Source organism: Abramis brama (assembly GCF_963993115.1).
Source record: "Abramis brama genome assembly, chromosome: 9".
Taxonomy (NCBI): domain Eukaryota; kingdom Metazoa; phylum Chordata; class Actinopteri; order Cypriniformes; family Leuciscidae; genus Abramis; species Abramis brama.
In genome coordinates, this window is record NC_139971.1 from 10524207 (window position 1) to 10549204 (window position 24998).

Below are 24998 nucleotides of genomic sequence, written 5' to 3' on the forward strand. Positions count from 1 at the left end.
TGACATGACATGGTTTGATTCAAATGGTAAGTATTCTACATTAAGTTGGGTGTCCATCAAAATATGATATTAATCATATCATATAATAAAAAAATCATATTTATTGTTACTACTGTAAATTATAGTGGAATCTCATTCAGTGCTTTCATAATGTTCACTTTTTAAAATAATTTTGTTTCTGTATTTTTAAAAATGAACATATTTTAATGACAGTATATTTGTTGAACAAAAATGAACCAATTTATTTATCAAAATAAACAAAAAATAGTACAAACTTTGCTAAAGGGATTGTTTTGAACAAGTATAAATTAGACATTATTAAAAACATGTAGCTAAAGTATTTGTATAAATAATGTGTTTTTTTGCCCCACTTACATTTTAACAGCCTAATTATATTTGTATATTTCTTAACAGAGATTATTAACTTTAATCTTTAAGAGATTTCTTAACAAGTTATTAACAGAATTAATAGGATCCTTCGGGTCACTACTGTATAGTGTATCACAAGCATCTGTATTAGAATGCTTAAAGTCAACATGAACTGAATTCACAAGCCAAACATAAAGTACAGTATTACCAACTAGAATGTGAAACCTCAGGAACTAATTGAAATTGAATCATGAAAACTGGCCTCTTTATGACAGGTGGTTGGAATTGAAGGGATAAAGGATAAGAGCACTTGATAACTTCAGCCAATAAGGAAAGATAACATAGAGCAACCTGTTTTATTTCCTATTGGAATGATTAATCAATCACAATAAGGCCATGGGCATGTATTAAGAAAGTAAATAGGGTCATTTTTGATTTTTTCATTTTGATTCTAATGTTGTCTAGTACTGTGTTAGACTAATTTATTGTGTGCACTAAGTGTTAGTCATGCAATATGAAACATAAAAGGTGTGTCTGTTAAATGAATCATTAGTCGGAATCTTGCTACTTTGGAACAGAACAATCAGCTGAAATAATGTTTTGAAAATGGTGAACTGTTGTGTTTCTAAAACTACTCACAGATATATAATTCCTCATTTTATTTGACTCACCTCTAACTCAAACAGCCATCAAACTGCTGCTGTCTAAAAAAAAAAAAAAAAGGAAAATATAATGCTCCTATTTGCTTATGTGCACTGAATACACAGTAGTTTAAATAACAGAAAGATACATGGGTAGAAAGGAGTAGAAATAAGGAGGGATTGAAGAATCAAGAGAGATAGTTTAATAGAGTGCGTGTAGAGTGACCTGTAAAGGACCAGAGTTGGAGCTGAATAACAGAACCATACACAGAAGAAGCCCCGCCCCCTTCTCTCTTAGCCTATAACAGCCCACTATGGAGTCGGAGTTCAGAAACAGACGAGTGTTCATCCACAACACAACCACTCTGGACACCCTCTGGCTGTCTCTGTCAACCTGCTCTTAACCTCTGTCTGCTGGATACTGTCTTTTTGGATACTTTTACATGGATTACTGACTTTAAAATGTGCTCCCAACTGTTGTTGGATGAATTCAGCCATGGTAAGTTACCTGTTCTTACCTGACTACACTTGCTGAACTATACTCCTTAATTTATGATTATTACTAATACAATGACTCTTATAAGACCACTGACTAACTTTCAGAGACCTTTCTCTTGGCTTCCTTCTCTCTTTGGGGACATGTAATATAGACACTGAATGTTTGGGACCGATTTATGATGACAGGTTGGGAAAAGGGCCCAGAAAACAGGGTGCATACGGACAGCTTCGGGATTTAGGAGTGACAGCAAGGTCCTGGCATGGTTCAGTTGTGCATAGCGAAGCTTCAAAACTCTCATTATCAGAAGTGCATCAGTGACCCCTAAAGACCCCGCAGTTACAATTTACAGCACAGCTTCATCTGAACATCATTTAAGTAGCCGATAGAGTTGGCCCTGGGTGCATTGTAATGTACTGTAATTATAGGGCACAAAAATCAACTTTTTGAAATGAAGAGTGCTGTTTCCCCAATACAACTCTAGACAGCATGTGAACACAAACAGTAAACAGAGTGTGTGGTGCAAAGCGCTCGGCGAGGAGAGTCGTGAGAGGGTGTAGGAGGCTCAGTAGACCGTGATAACTGGCTCACTGGATTATGTAAACTATAGATCATGGAACATTCCTCTACGGTTTTATTGTTTTGATCAGTAGTTTCTCAGTGACGTCTGTGACAAATAAGATCAATATCTCTCCAGGACTGAGCTGTCACCCGAAGGTTATGTCATTAACTCTGATGGTGTCAGTGTTGTAGTGGTAGCCTACTGGTTAATGATCTGGCCTGCTTACACAATGGTTGTAGGCTGATGCCAAGTAGCGGTGACCCAGGAACAGAGGGCTGTTGTGCCCTTGATCAGTGGCTCCGGATTGCCCCCAAGGGAACTACTGTACTGGAAGTTGTTTTGCATAAAAAAACATGTTAAATGGTGTGTAAATGTTTAAACCATTACACATTTATTTAGATTTTGTGTTATGTATTATGGATTGATAATCTCAGCTGTGTGATTGTTTATATCATCACAACATGTAAAATGTATTATCGGCCAGCTCTTTGTATAAAGTCGGATGTATATTATATCCAACTGTCATATATGCAGTATATATTGTGTTCATAAGTAAATTATATTGTGGACTACTATTTTAAAAAAGGAAATCTGAACTGTTGTGTATGACCTAATGTGTAAGAACGGAAGTGAAAGAGTAAAACAAGATGGATGAAGTTCGTTACTCCTGTCTCGTGTAGCCTACTTTGTTGCTGCTTACTAACTCCTGAGAGACACCACTAATTGACGACGAGGATTAGGCAATTTTTTCTCGCTAGCATTGGTCAGGAAGATGGCTGTTGCTAACGTGCCTTTCTCGAGTTTTTCCTGCCTTGCCCCGGTGAGCCAGCTATGCCATTTAACACATGGCTGTGGATTTCTGAAAATTATCTACAGGTTATTGATGCAACAGGGGATGCTTGGCCGGACGAAAGATGGAGAGCTGAATTGCTTCACTGCCTTGGCAAAGAGGGACAATGGATTTTCTTCTCATTGCCTAACACAGGTACAACGTATAAGGATGGAGAGGATGCACTGAAAGCCTTCTTCCTGCCAAAAGCTGACACAGTAGCTGAACAAACGCAGCATCTTCCGTAAACGCTGTGAGGAGCACGAGACAGTTTTACAGTACGTTTGTTGCATTGCGAGAGCTTGTTGTTTCATGCGAGTTCAGTGCCAGTACTGATGAAATGATTCACCATCAGTTAGTAGAGAATGTGTTTAGCCCACAAATACGTGAGAGACTTTTACTAGAAACTGATCTTACACTGGACTGAGCTGTTACGATAGCAAGCCAGATTGAATCTGCTGCCGATCAGGCTAAATCCATTTCAAATTCCCGCCAAGTTAGCGCCCCCGTACAAGCGGTGCAGCACACAGTGAAATGCTGAACAACGGGAAAAACCCTCACATGCACCTCTTAATTCTGCTCAGACGGGGAAAAGGAAGTCATGCTTTCGCTGTGGACCGGAGGCACACTTAGCTAACACTGTGAACTGCTCGACTGCAACTGCAACATGCAGGAAGTGTAAAAACATTGGAAATTATGCTAAACTCTGCTGATCAGCGCAATCAAACAAGCGCAAGGTCAGTGAAATTGAATTACCATAAGTTACTGCACTTTACACAGAATATTCAGCTCATACTCCCTACATTACAAGCACAGTGATTATATCTACTTCTGACTCACAGACTTGTGTGGTGGATTTGGTGGTTGACTCTTGGTCTTTCATATCTATCCTGCCTTACAGCACTTATGCATTTCAGTAACAATGTGCTATCGCAACCTAAAGCCAGGATTGTGACATATATAAAAGTCCAAATTCCGGTGGTTGGATATTTGTCAACGAACGATTCCCTCCCTATGACCACTCAGTTCCTGCTATGTTTTTCATGGGGAGGGAACTAATGTCTGCACTGCATGTGAGGATTGAAAACAATCAAGTCCGGCCGCCTAATGCCCTTCCTGTGCTTGTTCCTCCTGTGCCAGTCTTTCAGTGCACTGTTGCTGAGTCAACTGAGTTTGGATGTGCTAAAAACTTAATACACTGCGTAAAGCTGGATGAAACTGTCACAACTGTGCAGCAAACACTTCGCCATCTACCACTCTTTGTTCACAGTGCTGTGTCAGAGGAATTCAATTGTTGCAGTTGGGGTGATAGAACGTATCGACCCCTTTGTATGAGTGTCAACAATTGTCGTTACACAGAAAAATCAGGTAAAATTAGGATGTGCGTTGACCTCAGACAGCCATTATTATGAACTCTTTTCCATTGCCACACATGGATGAACTACTCTCTGCTTCTACTGTTTTCTCTACCATCGACCTGACTAATGCTTACAACCAAGTAATGCTGCATGAGGACAGTCGTGACCTCACAGCCTTTATTACTCACAACGGACCTGTTTTGGATGTGTTCCTTATGGATTGGCTTCAGCACCCGTTGCATTTCAGAAGATGATGACCATTATCCTGACTGGCTTTTCAGGGGTTGAAAATTACCTGGACAACTTTATCTTCCATGGATCTGACATGCATGACAAAGCACTTCAAGCGGTCTTACAACGACTAGAAGCTGCTGGCTTGCAGCTTAATAAAGACAAGTGTCATTTTTGGCAAACCAGCCTGCTGTCCTTTGGTCATACTGTTTCACTGGAAGGTCTTCTTCCTGATGAATCACATGTACAGCCAATTCAAAATGCTTATCCTGCAGATAAAGCCGTTGCTCCAGCTCCTGCTGATGAGGAGTTTGTTGCTTTTCGTTGTACTGCCTGTGATTCTCTTTCTGCTGCTGATGTTGATGCTGCATGTGCTTCTTATCCTGTTTTAATTAAACTTCGTACACAGATTTCCAATGGTTGGCCTCCTACACTCAAGGGGCTGGACGCTGAGTTATTGCGGTACTATAAACTGTGCTTGGAACTGTCTATTAAGGACAGCTTCATCTTCCGAGGCTCACGGCTTATTGTACCTGCTGCGCTTCGATCTGTGCTGGTCTCCTTAGAGCACGAAGAACATCAGAGAGAGGTGAGGACCAAATAACGCCTTTGTGATCTCTATTGATGGCCAGGGATGGATGCTCAGGTTCATGGTGCTTTATGTTTTTGCTACGTGTGTCAGCTCACTGACAAAACTGTCAAATCACATCCTGCTCCTCTCCAGTCGGTGCCACTGCCAGATGAACCATGGCAGAAAGTGGCTGTAGATATAGTTGGTATTTATCCGACTGCAGGTTTGCTATAACCTGACTATTACAGCAAATGGCCTGAGGTCTCCTTTATTCACACTGTCGCTTGGGATTCTGTGGTTTTGTTTCTGTCATCAGTCTTCAGCCACCATGGAAATCCATTGAGTATTGTTAGTGATAACAGTTTTCAGTTTACATCTGCTGCTTTCGCTGCTTTTCTGGAAAGAAGGAATATTCGTCACCATCGTTCCTCCCTCTACTCCCTGGCAGCTAATAGTGCTGTAGAGAGGTTCATCTGTGTGCTCAAACACACCGTCCAAATGGCCATCCAGCAACATCAGCCATGGAAACCTGTGGTAACTGACTTAGGTGTACTGTGCCACTCCACATTCTTCAACTGGTACTTCACCCTTTCAGCTCTTCTATGGCAGGCAAATGCGCACAAGGCCGTCTATTTTGCCATCTGCCCCTGTGCACCCGTCAACTGGCATGACTGTTCGCCGAAGGTTTACTCAGCTGCAACTCCAAATGAAAAAGTACACTGATGCTAAGCGAGGTGCTCTCACTCCTTGTTTCCAGGAGGGGGATATAGTGAGGGTACGGACCCCCTTGCATGTTCCTAAGCGACACAGAAAGTTTCTTAGTGATGGGAATGCTTCCCATCTCACTGCATTTCCATGCAAACCAACAACTCCGCCTGAAAACACTGCTCACTACACATGCACTCATACGACCTAAACATGATGTTCGGAAGCATAGTTGGTAAATGTTTATGTCACTTAAATCTGATGTATGAATGTGTTTGCATTGTTGGTGCATAAGTAAATTTAAAAAGAATTGTGTTCATAAATAAATTATATTGTGGACTACTATTTTAAAAAGGAAGTCTGAACTGTTGTGTATTATGTAATGTGTGAGAACGGAAGTGAAAGAGTAAAACAAGATGGATGAAGTTCGCTACTCCTGTCTCGTGTGCTTTATTGCTGCTTACTAACTCCTGACAGACTTTTTTTGTCGCAAAATGTAAATATTATCGCCCAGCTCTTTATATAAAGTTGGATGTATAAGTATGTCCAATATATTCAGTATACCTGCACAGGGTGATATACTATTTAGCATATCTAATCTGCTGAATTGCTTGTATTGTCGCTAAATGTAAACTATATAACCCAGCTCTAATCTGTTAAATGTGACCATAAGGTATGAAGATATTAAGATATTATTAATATTAATATTATGATTTTCTGTTAAGCTGCTTTGAAACAATGTGTATTGTAAAAAGCACTATACAAATAAATTTGTCCATGTCACAAATGGTATTTAATACGTTGGGTTAAGTTTTTTTTTTTTTTACTCATCCTTGGTATAACCTAAAGTAATAGGAGGGCTTGTTAATTAAATAAAATAACTATTAAATAGAAGCTTAATATAAGGATAAGTTCACATTTTTTGTCTGGTGGTATCCAAAGGTGAAAAAGAAAAACCTCATTTGTGATTTCTGTGAAATGTCGTCACTTTATAAATGATACATGTTTGGTTGTGAAAGTGGGTTATGAGCATCTGTTTGTTTAAGACGGTCTAGTGACATAGAGGGTCATAAACCTCAATGTTTGATGTGTGTGAGTGAATGACACACCTCAGCTGTTACCCAACACCTACTGTTCTCCTTCCACGTGCTGCAGACACAAAGTCCACAAAGTCACACCAGTTTATGTTTATTTTTATTCAAATGCATCCCTTTTCAATCGCAAAGGTTTGCATAGGTCATGCATGTGTTGTGTGGATTGATTTGGGCTTCTAGAATGGCTGACAAGACATGTGGTGTGAAACTGGGCTGTGTGAAACTCTTCCATCATAAAATTTTAATAAGGGGTAACACTATATGTCTCAGAGTTACACAACATTGCCACAGGGTAACCTCTTAATAATCCACAAGCAAATACCTTAAGCCACCATCTTGGAGGCATATAATGTGGTACTGGTACATATTTAAACCTATCATAAAATCAGATGGTAATGGGGTAGAATGTGGTACAGACAGACCAACAATAGATTTCTACATATTGGACCAAACATAGGGGGCATAATATGTTTTTTTGTGTGTTTTTTTTGGACATATTTTTGTTAATATCTCTTTGACCATATGGCACTGAGGGATAGTACACCTAATTAAAATTGTCATCTTGCAAAATGTCCAAGCTGCTCTTTTCCATTCAATGAAAGTATAGTGTCTGCTCTCAAGCTCCAAAAATGAACATTTTCAGTGAATAAATTACTTAAATTTTAATCTTATCCCCACAAAGCTGCAGTTTCGGAAGAATTGGTATATACCGCAAAGGTTTCATGGGCTACTTTTGTCTTTTTTTTCTTCTTTTTTTTTTTTTGCTGGTTGATGAAATCCATATCTACATTAATTGTTTGGAAAGGAGCATGCACATTTTACTAGAATATAGGCCTAACTCCCTTTAATACTCAGCATACATGTTTCAAGCAATATCGGGGTGAATAAATTACCATTTTCAGTTTTGTTTTTTTGATTGAACTATTTTACAGCAGCCATTCTTAAATAAGCATTAAAATAATATTTTACGTATATTTTGCATGTATAATGAGACTGTAATCTAAAATAATGTTTTTCTGCTGTCACTTAGGAGTAGTAGGCTATAGCCTAATGATAGGCCTACATTGTGTGATATATGATGATTTATGAGTAGGGCACACACACTGTACTATGGTGTGAGCGTTGCGCAGTCGTAGTGCGGCATAGACGCGAGCACATGGGGATTCACATGCGCGCGTATCTCCTCTGACGCTGCACCGCATCCATCCATCCATCCATTCATCCGGCACTGCCGCAGGACATGCAGTCCTGATTATTCTGTTCCGAGTCCATGCAGCTCAACTTTGCTGCATGTAATGTGTTTACACAGTGTTCGTTATCATATCAGTCTGGTGGAGCCTTGTGGGCATCAGATGGCTTTTGGACAACTCGGGTGCGGATATGTTACTACACCATCATGCGTCGTGCGGTCAGACCTCTTCTTATAGCCACATGAAGACATTGGGATAATATTAAAACGTGCATTCTGGAAATAAGCGAGGCGAAATAGGGAGGGAGCGACTAATCGACCCGACTGCAGTGAGTAGAGCTGGCCAGCTGGAACAGAACATGCTGTCTACATCAGATAAGAACCTGAAGGATGATTATTATTATTATTATTATTTTTTAAATAGTTTTATTGTTGATGTTATTACTCGTAAAATTTTAAAGGGCTGTTTATGCGATGGCATTGTCGAAAATGTGAAAAGAAAATAAGGATCTAACTAACTAAATAACTAACTTTAAATAAATAAATTCAGTAAGTTAGGCTACCCTGAAAGTTCAAGATGCATCCCAAAATAATTACATCACCACAGACCCAGAGCTATTCGGGCAGCAATAAATCTTGAATGATGGGAACATTGAGATCTGAAGCAGTCTGCCCCTACTGGCAGATCCAGTGTCAGCAGCGATTTATTCATTGATGATTACATGACGTTAAAAGACTAAACCGACCTCAGGACAGAACAGAACGACCCTGCTTTATCACCCACGAGCATGCGTAAAAGTCAGCATCTGGAATTAAACTGTCTTGAAACAGAAAATAAGTTTAATAAGCTAATTGTGTTGGTTTTAATGGAAACTGTAATGGTCTCTGTGGGTCTCTATACTGGTAATTTGTTGCCTTCTATTGGTGCAGTGTTAAAACCACTAATTCCTAATGGAATATTGGCCAAAACACACTACTGGACAGGGTTAATTGCCAGGTCTGTGTAACAAAACCAGCCTAAAGTCCAGTCAAAAATAGCCCAAAACCAGCATGACCCTATTCAAATATCAAAACTCAACATATGTGCCACACTCATACCTAAATACATATTTTACTGCTTTTGTTATGTTATACACAATTTTAACTTCACTTAAAAATCACTGGTAGGTCTATTAATAAATAGTCTGTTTTCATAAAAGAGCTCAAAAGGCCCCTCTCTCTCTCTCAAAAAAAAAAAAAAAATAGCAGTTTTATCATTGGTAGAATGTAAAACATTTCCATACAATTACAGTTTATGTCAAAACTGTATAGGCTAACGTGGGAAAAAAATCAACCCGTGGCAACAGTTTACAATAGCCCAGTTCTGCTGGGAAATGTGCACTTGGCATCCACATGCTACTGGAAACCACTTGGTAATAGTTTTAATGGTTAAATGTGGTTTGTAATGGTATTTGTAGTTTTGTTGAAACCATTAGCACTTCTGTGATTGTTTGTTTGTTTGTTTTTAGCAGGAAGTAAGATTGACACCCTGCAGCAAGACCTGCATTAGTGCTTAACTTGGTTCTCTTGAGGTTAATTTACAATGTAAACTTAAATTATATGACAATGCATTTTTTGTTGTTGATTTTTTAAATGTTTTCCAATATTATAAAAAGCAGGATTGTGGTACACAAATATAAACCAAGCATATTATCAAGAAGAAAAAAAGAAAAGAAAAAAATGCTGAAATATATTGAATTTGTGATAATGAATTTTGAGAAATGTTTAAAACAGAAGTATTTTTATGAGCTGTTGCAATATTAAGTGATCGGTTTACCAGAATTTCATGTTTGACCATTTTAAGCTCTTTATAGGTGTTGTGTTTATTGCAGTGAGTTTCAATTTAATGATTTGGGAATCAAGCTTGAAAACGCCGCGGTTCCCATAGCAATAAAATAAGCAGGATAAGTGCAAAGAGCATTCAAGGCCCATGCGTAGTAACGCTTCATAGAGCAGCAACACGCCATACGGATAGAAATAGAAGCGCACAGTGCGCATGTGTAGCTGCGCTTATTCACACACAGTGCTTCAACACAAGCGCTTCACACTCACACAGCAGTCTGCGAGGAGAGCGCGCTGGTAGCGCATACAAACCTGACCAAGAACGGTTAGGAATAAAATATACATGACACCCGTGAGAAGAGTGAGTACTTAGTTTATGTCTTTGTTTCATGTTTGAGCGTGTCTGGGGTGTAAATATGGCTACTTTAATAGGTTAAAGGGTTTATTTTAACGGCAAAAGGCGGCGCGATGGTTATCCGCGGCACAATAACCTTCTTTGTTCAGGTAACACGTTGAAGCGCCTTAAAAACATCAAGATTTTACACTCACATTATTGGAACACACTGTTTACTCCTATATGAACCATTAATATGCGTTATTAAGGTTTATATTTCACCATAAGCTGGTTTATTAATCTTTTCAAAATGTGTTTTTAAGGTGAATTGGTGTTTACGTGAATGCTGCCCCTATTTATTGTTCGTTTTATTACAACGTCAGTTTAATACTGTTTTTATATATAGGAGTCCTTTGTTTTTATTAGGTTATTGAATCTGTTTTACAGTTTTTGAATTGAAACAGTGTTTCGACTCTGAGCCGGTGTTCATTTTTAGCTTTAGCATGTAGCCTGGCAGTAAAATGGAGGACCGATAATGACCAATAAAAACACATCCTGATTGACTAAACTTTACTGAACCGCAATAAAAACAAACCACTTCTGTACAACACAGTAGTAGTTTTCCTCGTTATTGTATTTTGTTTCTAAAACCCTCACACCTCAACCATATCCACTTTAATGTTGAATTGTTCATTAATCTCTGTAGGTATTCCTGGAAAATCATAACATTTACTTTTTGAGTGTTAAATGTGTCAGTAAACACTGACATAGAATGTCTTTAATGGAGTTTATGTGGTGGGTCCATAACAGAAACATGTTTATTGGGATTATGTTTATAATTTAAAACACACTTTCACTTTGTCATTGTATAAATATGACTTGTAGGTGTTGGTTTAATGTTAGTACAGGACTGATTCAGTGTTGGTTGGCTCCCTTATTCAGTTAACAAAATGGTTGGCAGCCGGTCGGCCATAATTTCCCTCACACACTACTGCAACGTGGCTGAAGGTTCACCCCCAACCTTTGTGTCTTCAGACACAGGCCGGGGCCTGTGTTAATCCATTACACGTGTGTTACGATCATCACTGTGGTTACTGAAGTGTGGGGAGGAGAAATAGGAACCCATGACATCAGATAGTGTAGACACGTCAGAGATGGGGTTCATGAACAATCACACAAACAGGAAACATTGCCCAAGAGGGCTGTCATTTTACCGCCGGAAATTCATTCAGAAAGTTCAGAACTGAATAAGCGGTGCTCTGTATTGTGTACTCGTGGTCTTGACGTTTTAAATATATGTTCAGAAAAGATTGTTACATTCTCTTCCGTATCCTTTGTACGATCTCAGAACACGGATCAGATTAATTCATTTTCCAATGTCTCCTCCATAGAAAAGGGAAATCGTATTTGCAAAGTGCTCATAAGGCTTGTAATTGTAAACAACTTTGAGTTTTGGTCTTCTGATATATGGTAAATTGCTGCTAATTGGTTGTGTTTTTTTCTCTGTTTTGCAGGGTATCCCAGTGTAAAATGGAGGATAGTTTTGATTGCGACTGCGGTGAGCTGGAGCCGCCTGATCATTGAGAAGGAATCGTCTCACTGAGATCACAACCCTTTTGGTTTCCACACATCAGGTGCTTAAAACAGGAAAATAAAAAAGTAGATTTAACACCATTTACTTGGATCGCTAATAATGCTGCTACTCAGGGCCAGTCATACACTGAAAATTTCTGCACTGTGACGATGGTTTTATAGTTAGTGACTTTAATTATTTCAGTTGCTTTCAAAGATATTTCATTGGCCTCCAAATTCATTCCATTGTACCCTATTAAACATTGAAATAAAGAAAAATCTCCCACAAACTATGTAAAAAGCTGCTAAAAAGTGTTGTGTATGATGACAACATATCTTGGCAACATATCCAAATCAGTTCCCAGCATCTCCCAAAATACGCTGTTACAGTCGGTCGGGGAAAGCGGTCTCGGCCTCGTGTTTTTAGGTTTGTCTTTCTCATCTAGCTCTAGTAGTTGCAACTCAAGATCGGTGCATATCAGATAAATCAGAAATCTTTCAAGCTATAACATCTGCAAAGAGCTGCTATTCTAGACCGCAAAATGGCAGAGAAATTTGAGAGCCTTATGAACATTCACGGCTTCGACCTGGGCCCTCGCTACATGGACCTGAAGCCGCTGGGCTACGGGGGAAACGGACTGGTCTTTTCCGCTGTCGACACCGATTGTGACAAGAGGGTCGCTGTGAAAAAGATAGTCTTGACCGACCCTCAGAGCGTCAAACATGCACTACGTGAAATCAAGATCATCCGCAGACTCGATCACGACAACATCGTGAAGGTGTTCGAAACCCTGGGGCCCAGTGGCAGGAGACTTACGGAGGACGTGATCTCTCTGACGGAAGTCAACTCCGTGTATATCGTACAGGAGTACATGGAAACCGACCTCTGTAAAGTACTGGAACAGGGCTTGTTGTCCGAGGACCACGCACGGCTGTTCATGTACCAACTGCTGCGAGGACTCAAATACATCCACTCGGCAAACGTGCTTCACCGTGACCTGAAGCCCGCCAACCTCTTCGTCAACACAGAGGACTTGGTACTGAAAATTGGGGACTTTGGACTCGCCCGTATCATGGACCCACACTATTCCCATAAGGTATTTAAAAAATTTCACTCTCATATTTATCTCTTTCAGTGTTTGAAGTCTGTTCCATCTCACTGAAAACCATCCAGATGGCATCTTGTATGACTTGGCTATGAATGAGCTTTAATTCCATTCACTGATTCGTTGTTTCACAGGAGGTAAATAGTAGTGCGACAGTCCTTGAAATGACACCAACTTCCTGTTTCTCTGACACCCTTTCCAATAAGTTAACTTCCACTGCAGTTTCCTCATATCTGGTTGTTTGTGTCTTGTGTGTATTGAAAGGAACATTACAGAAATATTACGAAAGAATGATACAGCTGTTCCTTTATGGAATCAGAGTTGAATGTCCAGTATTTCTCCACTTCCTGAATGTAGTTATGTAGAGGTAATTTCACTGATGTTCGAGGTTGTGGCTGGATCCAAGCATACACGTATCTCAAATTTGTATTAATTTCTTCTCTATGGGCTCACATGATCATATGCCAGCCAGATCTCCTCTCACACATGTACTCAGACAAGCCTCCTTCAAGGCCTTTTAGAGTGTGAGCTGTTCCTGCTTTAGCTATGAATAGCTGCTGTCACTCCCCCCCCACATACTCTGGTCTGGGTTTGTTCTACAGGGAACAAGAACATTGAGAGGTGATATCAGGCTCTGGTCCTGTAATTACTGATTCAGCTGCTCTACTAGCTTGACAACTTGAAAGTTTGAGAAATCAGATTCATTGACCATTTTTACATGCGTAGAAAAAAGCATAAATCAAAGATTTGAGAATATCACATCTGTCATGAAAACAAGTTTTTACTACAGTCACTGTTTAAATGTTTATTTCAACAACAAATTGGAGTAAAAACGAAATGTTTTGGAAAAAGTTTATATAAAATATGTGCAGTTTAAATATTTATATACAACTCTTTTATTTGAGTGTTTGATTTCCGTCTCTGTAAAAAATTTTGGTTCATCAGTAGTTGGAGTATTCTGTATACATGCAATAAGCGTATTACTTGACGCATGCATGCTCTTTTCCCACTGTTTTGTCTTGTCATTCGAGTTAATTTTTAGTACACTTGCACAGTAATTTAACCAGCTCATTAATTTTATTTCAAATGAGCGCAATGAATTTGAGTGTAGGTTATGAAAGTCTTCATGCTTTTACCCATCTGCGTATGATTTATGTCCCTTATTTTGTAATCTTGTGAGGAATTTGTTTCCTCTTTGCTCCAGATATGGTTTCTCAGAACACACGCAGGTATCAGAAAAACAGCGGATTCTGATTAAAGTTTTGAAATGACATAATTCCAATTAAAAGTGGCACATGTAACACATTTACATAACCCATACATGGTCTGAGTATAACCAAAATCTCATATTAATTTGGATATTCACGTTTACGGTTAATGATTCTCAGTAAAAGGTTTTTAGAAGAGGCTAGAAAAGATGTTGAGAAGCAAACTTTCTCACACTTCTTTTGCTTCTATCCATTCCTCCTTTTGTCTTTCTCTCGATTTTTCTCTTTGCTGCATTGAGTATTGTCAAACTGCTGTGTTCTCACTTTTGCTGACCTGTTTAAGCTGTTTTGTGCATTGATGGATGGAGAAAGAGAAGAGCGTGTGAGTGATGCCTTTTGCGAAACGACCCTTTCCTGCAGTCAGCACTTCAGTGGAGGTTTGTGGGAAGCACTGTTTCTACACCAGACGTGACCGTTGTCGAGACAAGTTGCGCCGCAAAAGACTGAGTCTACACTGGACGTGACAAAGCGACCACTCCAAATTTATATTTCCTTGTCAGAAAGCTTGGCGTACGTCAGAAAAAGAATTTGGCATCAGTTTATTGTCGGCTATTTGTCGCTGCGCATCACATCCAGTCTAGACAGTATCACTGATTGTGATGTGTTCTATTGTCTTGTCACATTGTTTCGCGTTGTTCGCGTCTGCTGTATACACAGTGTCAGCCATTCCAGTCTCTAGTTTTATTTTCTCTTTTTAATTTTTTTTTTATTCTTACACGCATCAAATTGACCTTGACGTCAAATGTGATGGGATGTTAGGGCAGAGGGTAGAGCACCACGATTAATCGTTAAAAGGTTGTGTTCTTGATTCGGACACCCATGCTATGTTATTCCTAAATGACAATGATTCGGCTATGACTATTAAACCATTGACAAGTACGATCACAAGTGAACATTCAAATCTGTGTTTGTGCAGCTGCTGTCCCAGATAGAGCAGTTGTCATGTATAAGTATGAAACGGCTTTACAAAGTCTTTTCAACCACACAGTATCATTAGGCTATTTCTGTGTTGCAATTTAAAGGGATACTCCACCGTCTTTTCATATTAAACTATGTTATTCCCTTAACTAAGACGAGTTGATACATACCTCTCTCGTCTCAGTGCGTGCACTCAATCGCTCTGGCGCGCGGCGACACTTTGTTCACTCAGTTCATTCAATACGGGCCAAGCAGAGAAGCTACCAAACACCTCCACGTGTTCCCTATTTAAACACAGTTACTCGCGTAGTGTAACTCGACCTAGGACGGTGACACAAAACAAAACGTTGCGCTTTTCTAAGCGTGTAAAATGGATAACTATATTGTATGGCGGAATACCATAGCAAGCGCTTGTAAGCACTTCGTCTTGGCGGAGTAATATCTTCACCAGAGGGAGCGGGGGCCGGTGAGAGGATTTTTCACGAGTGAAGATATTACTCCGCCAAGTCGAAGTGCTCATAAGCACTTGCTATGGTATTCCGCCATACAATATAGTTATCCATTTTACACGCTTAGAAAAGCGCAACGTTTTGTTTTGTGTCACCGTCCTAGGTCGAGTTACACTACGCGAGTAACTGTGTTTAAATAGGGAAAACGTGGAGGTGTTTGGTAGCTTCTCTGCTTGGCCCATATTGAATGAACTGAGTGAACAAAGTTTCGCCGCGCGCCAGAGCGATTGAGTGCACGCACTGAGACGAGAGAGGTATGTATCAACTCGTCTTAGTTAAGGGAATAACATAGTTTAATATGAAAAGACGGTGGAGTATCCCTTTAAGTGATAAAAGTTTATAGTTTGGAATTGGATATAAACACTGATGTCTATGGTAGTGATCAAAATGGAGTAAATCGCCTTTTGAAAGTAGCTTGATGCTTCAAACAAAGATTGTATCACATCATTGTCATTGAAGCATTCATTCAAGAGTTGTTCAAAAATGCTGATTCTTCCAGTAATAAACCAAGTGAAGTATTTGATTGAGTCATTGAATCATTCATTCGAACAGTGTTTTTAATTAATACAATTTTTTTTTTTTTGTCTGCAGTTAACATTTTGTAAGAATCTCTAGACTAAATTGTGTGTTATTTTGTTTAGTTGTCTTTTCAGAATCATGGAATAATTGAGATCTCTATTTTAAACAAGAAATCGTGATTCTCAATTTATCCATAACCGTGCAGTTCTAGCATAGGGGATCATTTTTAGTGAATTAAGTTTTTCTCTTCATCCACCTAAAGGGTTGTTTTGCTTCAAAAGACAGTCCAATGAACTAATGAAGTCAGTCTTGAAACTTGCCAGCATCCAGTAGGAAAGTTTTTTTCCATGGAAATGGGGTCAGTTTCGAAGTGCTAGCTAAATAAGATCTAGCTGCAAGCTATAATTCAAACTGGCTGTTTAAGTACTAAACATAAGCAAAGCTCTCTGGCTGTTTAAGTGCTAAATATAAGAAAAGCTCTCTGGCTAAAAAAAACCATTGTTTGGAGCATGGCAGTACTAGTCAGAGCTGGAGAAAGTGTAATTAAGAAATGTTTGAACAAGGTTTCTCAGACCTTTCATTCATGCGTGACTGGAAGCTCTGAGTTTGAAAGTAGAAAGTGATGTGTGTTTGGTGGATTATTATTCGCTGCATCAGAAGCAAATGATTTGTTAATTGGGACACATTTTCTCACTCTTTTGATAGTTCTTTGTTACACTAACATGAGCTTTGTGCCAAACTAGTGATCGATGATATGGATTTTCAAAAGTCCATTGCCGACACTTATCGGCCATACAGAAAAACGAATCGGCTGATGCTGATTATCAAATAATTCCAGATATCGACAGATATTTTGGTTGACCACTATTCCAAACCATAGCCACTACTACCTAAATGGGCAACTACCTTCAAAGGCTGCAACCTAACTAGAAGTTGAAGTTTTTCCCTCTTTTCCACCTCGCTTTTAAATCGCTTATGAATTAGCGGCAGTTTGAGGGCGACAAATGTTTGAATGCCGGGTTCATTATTATTCTTAATGAAAAGCACAACAACAAAACAGTACTATGACAAACTCTCTTATGTTAAACTTTTATTAACAAGTGAATAAGCATACATCATGCGGATCTGTGCTACGACTCTCGTTCGGCTCACGCTAAATTGAGCAGACGCGTTCAGTTTTTAACTGTAGTTTTATCTCTAACTGAACTAAATGAATTTTATTACAATAAAAAAACAACAGGTGCCATGGTGGGCGAGTGATGTAATCTGTGTGCGGCTGAGCACTGTTTAACAGACTATCACAGCAAGCCTAATAGACAGACGCGTGTTATAGCGGTAGAGCCGAACAACAGGCATATAAAATGTAGATTCAGCTAATTAAAGATACAAAAGTTATTCAGTCAAGATTAGTCAGTGGTTTTCTTTCTTTTTTTCATTAACTTTAATGTAGGACTGGAACAAATTATTTAAAAAAAAATCGATTAATCTGTTGTGATCCCCATCCCCCACCCGATTAATCAAATATTCTAACAATTATTCCCCCCCTCCTGGTTTATCCTTTTTTTATATAGTTAGTTAATCCTAAAATAACCAATAATTTACTAATAAATAATGACTAACTAATCTATGTATGAACTTTTACCTAATGATATTATTTATCACAAAAGATCAGGTTTAGGCAGTGTAGATTAATCGATCGTTTAGATTAATCGATTAATTGAAAATAATCAATAGAAAAATAATCGTTAGTTCCAGCCATTATAATATTGCCATATCGCCCAGCCGTGGTTGTGGTTGTCTACCAACAATAAGAAAATCCAAGCACACATTGGGTTCATTTGTAATTTGATAATTTTATCAGTACATTTTGGTATTGAATGGATACGATGGTGCTCCTTTCAGTAAGGGGCTACATTGCTCCTAGTAAAAAAAGTTAGACTGGAGCCGGTATTACGTACTGAGTATACAGCAACTGCAGTCTTTTACATACAAGTTTACTAAGGGTAAAAAAAGCTGCGAAATCATGTAGAACTATGACTGTTTTCTGATGCAAAAAAACTTTAGGCAGACCTTAGAGAAAAAAAAATTAAGTGTAGAAGTGAACACATTAAGTATTGTGAGAAGGGTCCTGCATTAAAGGGCAGCTGCTTGTTTTTAGAGGGTCTTTTTATGCTCTGCTCTAGAAATCCGACCCAGTCTGTGGAATGTTTGGAATTCACGTGCGGATCAACCCCCTACTTCCCTTCTCCCTCTCCTCTCTTCTCTTTGTCTGTTTTTGGCTGAGCGCTCTGGATTCTGATCTTCCTCCAAGTCCTGCTTTTGATGTTTGCTTGTGTCATTGGGTTCAGACTTGTTCTTCCTCTTCTCTGCAGCTGTTTGAGGTGTTTGTTTTTGTCAGTTTACCAAAGGCTGTCTGACTGAGCTGCAGAGGGGCTCCTTTGTTCATTGTGCGCATGTGCGTATGTTAAATGTGGTGTGAAAAGAGACTGTTTCTTGTACACAGGGGACTTTTAGAAGCATAAATTGGGCCTGGAGTGTTTTTCACTCCTCTCAGCACTTTCTGACATTGACTCATTTTACAGGGGAGCTCTGAACTCCACTCCTTCACCAGACTTGAATTTGACCTACTTTTGTGGTCTCCGATGATCTCAGAACTGAAAAAAATAAATAAAAAATACTCTGCTTTCTCACATGAAAGATCAAAGTGAGGTGTACACACACATAATGTGAGTCCCTTTTCCCTCACGCTGTGTGATTTGAAGTATTGCAAACAGTCCCCTAATTTTGAGCTATAGTAATGCTTGCCCTAGCAAATGACAATAAATATGAGGTGCGATTGGGGTCTGTCGATTCTGTCTGACATTTAATCCTCCTGCTGTTTGGTTAGGAGCCCATCTCACGGTCTGCATGAGTCATCTGACGCCTCACGCCACCAGCGAGGGTGGATTCAGTTAACATTCAAATGAGTTGCCTAAAATGTGTCATGACTAGCTTGGCTTGACTTTCTCAAGAAGCATTTAAGCAGAAATTTGAATTTCATTGACCCTATGAGACTGGTGTAACAATATATCATGTCACAATATTTCGCAGTACTAAAATTCACATTATGTATCGTGGATAGTGACTATGTATTGTGCATAGTTCACCCTAAATAAAAAGTACTGTGTGAGAAAAAATTCAAGTTTGCTGAGTTTTAGTGTCAGTACTACATTAAACTGCTATATATAATGTATAATAATGGCAATGGGGGAATATTATTTCCTGATAATGCCAAATGACTTGTTACCAGTAAAACGTGGCTAGTTATCTAGCCAGTGACAGTGCAAGTATATTCGTCTAAAATAATTCTGTATTTTCCTTATTGTGCTTGTCATCCCTCGCTATTTTACATTTGTTCTATTAAACTATTGTGTGTAATGTCATGTACATAATTTGTGCTTTAGTATTATTGTTAATTAATTAAAAATCAAAACAAGAAACATTGCTATTGTAATATTTCACTGTAAAATAAAATAATAATATTTAATAAAAAAAATGTAATTTTACTAGGGGTGGTGGGTATGTATGTTTGTATAAATAGATATGCACTATTCTAGATAAATTGAGAATCACGATTTTGTTTCAAACAGAGATTGCGACTCTCCCACGATTCTGAACAAACTAAACAAAATAACGTAATTTACTAGAGGTTGTGACAAAATTAATTTCTGCAGTCTATTTAAAATGTTTAATTAATCTGAATGAATTATTTTTAAAATCTGTTTATATGAATGATTCAATGACTCACTCATATATACTCGTTTCAATACTGGATGAATTGGTGTTTTTTTTAAACGAATCTCTTGAATGAATGATTAAATTACAAATATATTGTCACTTGCCGCCACCTGGTGGCGTAACGATGTAGTTGATACAATCGTTACTTAAAAGCGCCAAGTTACTTTCAAAAGGTGATTTTTCTCTATTTTGATCGCTTGTGTAGCCTACTTCTGTAATATGAATATTTGTAGCACAGAAGTAACAATACTGTGTGGTTGAAAAGACTGTTTGTGAAGCTGTTTTATACCTATATATGATGACTGCTTTCTCTGGGTCAGCGGCAGAGCCAATGCAGGTTTGAATGTTCCAGTGTGATTTTGTCAAAGGTTTAATAGACGAATTGTCATTTAGGAACGAGATCGAGTGGGTGTTTGAATCGAGATTGCGAATTTTTTTCATTTTTTTTTTTTTCCTCTATAAACTATTGATTGTGCAGTGTATATTTATACTTTAGCCACAGTCACAGTCTCGCACTTTACTCTCTCTCTTTCTCTTTTGATTGAGCATCAGTCTGGTCTCTTTAGCATGAGAGTTTTTAAGTTTAATCCTTTAGCAGGATCTTTCTTTCACACAGTCTTTGAGTAGCATGTGATTTGAATGTTCGTAATCTACTTCCAGGTAATCTGCTCTCGTTGCATTATGCAACCCTGCGCATGACCTTTGATGCAGAAACTATGACTATGACAATTGTTTAGTAATCTTTTTAATTTGGTGTTCTTCCAAGCATCTGTGCTGTTTTAAGAGGGAGTGAAAGGTCACTTGAGGTCTGTTTGTGATGTAAAATGGTAGTCTGTTGGTATTTGTTGGTCCAGAGAAGGTTTTTCAATGGCCAATTGTGTACGTGGTCTGCTGTAATCTGTTTTTAACAGCTTGACTGTTACCCTGCAAAAAATACATGACCATGGATGCAGACAGAAATAGCCCTTGCAGTGAACTGTGGATTAATATGTGGCCTCAAGAATCACATTTTTTGTTGTTTTGGGCCATTGGCTGGACACTGAGTCTGTGTGAGGATGTTTGATACTATGCATAGTAGAGCTGCAGGATTAATCATTAAAAAAAATAATTCACAATCTCGATTCAAACACCCACATGATCTCATTCCTAAATGACAACGATTCGGCCATGTCTATTAAACCTTTGACAAAATACTTGGATAAAAGTACTATATATATGTGTTCAGAATTGTGGGAGAATTGTGATCTCTATTTGAAACAACAACAAATAAATCGTGATTCTCAATTTATACAGAATCGTGCAACTCTAATGAACAGTGACCCAGTGGTGCAGGCTAATGTCAATGACTTGTCTGTCTGTCTGCCTGTCTGCCATTGTGTCGGGCACGAGACGGATTATCCTGGTTCTTTGTCAAGAGGGACTGCTGATCTGTCTGTCTGTCCATTTGTGTCGTCCTTGAGTCATTATCTTTCTGTGTGTCCTTTAGATCTATAGGCCAGAAGCATACAATGGTTACTTTGGCAAAGCCTTTGTCCTGTTGAGCATAAACGTGAATTCTTGGGTCACTGTGGTGGTAATAAACCATAGTACTAAAGCGGGGCAGCAGTTACACTCAAATGTCTGTGCCATTAAACCCGCCGTGTTATATAGATGCATGTTGAGAGCGTGTTTGTGATTCTGTCATAATGGTAGCTGACCTGAAAGGGAAAAAAACTGACCAAAGACGACAATTTACGCAACAATTTACACTAGTATACACTATAGTGACCCATAATTCATTCAAATGTTTTGGAAAATAACAATGGGCCTGATTGTAGCATAGCTCGAAACTGACTAAAAATTAAATGTTCATGTAGTTATAAGCCTTTTCATTTGAAGGGTAGATGTGAACCTGGGCCATGTGCTGGCTGCTTTACTCAGGAAATGTCTCAGGTCTGGTACAGCTGTCCCGAGTGTTTTATACATGCCATATAGCATGAACTCGTCAATGAACAAGATGAGACTTGAGGAACATAAATTAACTGTTCATGCAGTAGGTTTTTTTTTTTTTTTTTCATAAATACATGCAAGTTACAGTTTCTGCAAACCTTTGGAGGATTTTTGTTCAGTGTTCTCTCCAAGGATCTTTGTCTTGACTCTGACATTGGTTATGTCTTCTCCATAGGGTCATCTGTCTGAGGGACTGGTCACTAAATGGTATCGTTCTCCTCGTCTGCTCCTTTCCCCAAATAACTACACCAAAGCCATTGACATGTGGGCCGCTGGGTGCATCTTTGCTGAAATGCTGACTGGAAAAACACTCTTTGCAGGTATTAAAACATTGCCTCTGTGTGTGAATGTATTCTGCCTAATTTTTTTAGTTCTTATCTTGGTGACTCTATCTTATATTATCTTGCACATTTCCTGTGGCCATGTATTAAAATAAACTAGGACAACGTTTTTCTTTTTCTTACGTTGTAGTTAAGAGAGAGAAGCTCTTTCTGTGAACTCAAACTTTTTGGAAACTGGGACAGAACTGTTGGTTTTGGTGTATTTTAGTTTGGATGCAGGCTTAGGAAATATCTGAAATATTTATTTAAAAATATGATTTCCTGGCCCTCAAAAGGTATTGAAATTAATAAAATTGTAAAAGGTCATGGAAATGCCTCTATTGAATATACATTTTTTTAGTTACTCAGCTCCAATATATTTCATTGGCTATAAACTACTCTTTGTGAGCTCAGTCTCTATAAATGTAATTTTACAAGTCTGTATCCAATAATCTTTAACAACTGGAAAAGTCATGGAAATTCATTGGAGGATGAAATTAGCCATCGGTCTTGACAAACATGCACACTAAACTAGACCAGTTTTAGTATACAAGTGTCCGTTGTGCCAAATATTGGCAGTGCATTTGCTTTGACAGTTTTTCTGAATTAAACAATTGTGTGTGCGCAGGAGCTCACGAGCTGGAACAGATGCAGCTGATTCTGGAATCCATTCCGGTAGTCCATGAGGAAGACCGACTAGAGCTTCAAAGTGTAATACCCGTCTTTATCAGAAACGACATGTCAGAACCACACACGCCGCTTGCCAAGTTACTGCCTGGTGTCAGCCCTGAGGGTAAGTTGCACAAGCATATTTGCAGAATGCATGCAATTCATAGGAACAGTTTATGGACACTTAAATTCCTGGAAACTTGAATGCCACTCTCCCTTCCCATGCCCCATTTTTTTTTTCAGCAATCCATAGGATTCTCTATGATTTTAGAAAATTATCTAAGTTCTGCTACTGTTGATGCTAAGCCATATTGTGTTGGTAAAGGAAACAAATGGCAGGCTAAATCTGATGTAGTATTGTTCATTTGTTTACGGCAGCCTTGGATTTCCTGGAGAAGATCTTGACCTTTAACCCCATGGACCGGCTCACTGCGGAAGAGGCTCTTGCTCACCCATACATGAGCGATTACTCATTCCCATTAGACGAACCAGTGTCATCGCACCCCTTCCACATTGAGGATGAGGTGGATGACATCTTGCTCATGGATGAGAGCCACAGTCACATCTACAACTGGGACAGGTGAGCTCACTCTGAATGGAGAAAATACCTGCATCATTTCATCATTCTATGAGACTTGACTTTTGGTAAGAGCAGAGTAAGTGTAAGCGAAGCCCATTTAAGGAAAGTCATCTTTCCAATGGCAAGATTGCTTCTGGGCAGCTATTTTCTTTGTAAGCAATATTTCAGTACAGCTCCTACATAATTGAATGATTAAAAGCTGAAGTCTCCAAAACTGTTCGTCAAGCTTACAGTTTTATAGCATTTCAGATCCGCAATCAAATCAGATAACCCAGATCAATTTACATTTGTTACATTTGTTGTTCTTTTTCCCACTGTAGGTACCATGACAGTCAGTTCTCTGATCAGGACTGGCACCTGCACAGCACCCATGAAGTGGAAGATGTGCAGCGTGATCCTCGAGCTATGTCAGACGGCACAGACGAGGAGGAGGTCCAGATCGACCCACGGAAATACATGGATGGAGAGTGCGAAAAGTTCCTAGAGGATCCATCATTCGACCTCCTCTCAGAGCAGTCGTGGCAAGAGGAAGATCACCATGAGAACAAGTACTGCGACCAAGAGTGCAGCTACACTTGCAACTACAAAGCTGTTTCCCCATCCTACCTGGATAATCTGATCTGGAGGGACAGTGAGGTGAACCACTACTACGAGCCCAAACTCATCATCAACCTCTCTAACTGGAAAGAGCAACAGAGCAAAGAGAAGTTAGACAAAAAGGGCAAGAGCAAGTGTGAGAAGAATGGACTGGTCAAGGCCCAGATCGCCCTGCAGGAAGCGTCTCAGAACCACAGCGTGGCCGAGAAGGATCGTGAACAAGAAAAACACCAGAACCACAACCAGGGCTTCGACTTTGACTCGTTTATCGCCAGCACCATCAAACTGAGCCTTCAGCCGGAATCCGGTGACGTTGACCTCCTAAATGAGTTAAACACCTCAGTTTCCCAACTGGACACTCGTGCTCCTTGCGGCTCCATGTCCAAGTCCATCAGTCAGGAAAAAGAAGAGAAGTGTCTAGTCAACCTGGCACAGCTCGGTGTTCGGACACCCTGTCCTTGGGAAAGTTTCACGGACACCGGCGTTGCCGAGAGCAGCCTGATCGACGAGGCTTGCTGGGATGTCCGCAAAGACGAGCAGCTCCAGAAGGAGAACAGCAGCTGCCAGAGCAGTTACCTAGACCGGCTCTTCAGCAAGCGTGAGGAGGCTGAGTCCGAGATCCCGGAGCCCGTCGAGGTGGCTGCTCCGGAGGGTGACTTCATATCCTGTGACGGCGAGATAGTCTTTAACATGCAGCTGGAGTCTCTGGCCATTGCGGGGTTCGAAGGAGCGGCTGACATTCCTCTGAAGTCCATCCAGGCCACGCTAACGCCCTCTGCTGTTAAACGCTCCCCACAAATCGCCCATAAAACCTACAGCAGCATTTTCAAGCATTTAAATTAAAAAAACACCCCGTTCAAGCAGAGTCCAGCTTATTTTTTATAGAGTTATGTATTTCTGTACTTGAATCATTTATCTTTTTACATATGGTTACTTTTTAAGGAAACTTTTTTTTCTTTTTGTAAAATTTGTGG

The 24998-nt window shown here is 39.3% G+C and overlaps 1 protein-coding gene across 2 annotated transcripts; it reads left to right on the plus strand.

Annotated features, from left to right (window-relative positions):
- Positions 1-1339: 1339 nt before the first annotated feature.
- Positions 1340-24998, plus strand: mapk6 (mitogen-activated protein kinase 6). 2 transcript variants are annotated; one of them, XM_084124050.1, is made up of 6 exons: positions 1340-1509; positions 11715-12869; positions 22034-22178; positions 22807-22971; positions 23226-23427; positions 23748-24998. In XM_084124050.1, the coding sequence occupies exons 2-6, from the start codon at positions 12315-12317 to the stop codon at positions 24865-24867; spliced, it is 2187 nt and encodes a 728-aa protein (XP_083980176.1). In that variant the 5' UTR covers positions 1340-1509; positions 11715-12314; the 3' UTR covers positions 24868-24998. The 2 variants fall into 2 exon arrangements, with proteins under 2 accessions (XP_083980176.1, XP_083980175.1); XM_084124049.1 differs by lacking the exon at positions 1340-1509 and adding an exon at positions 10104-10227.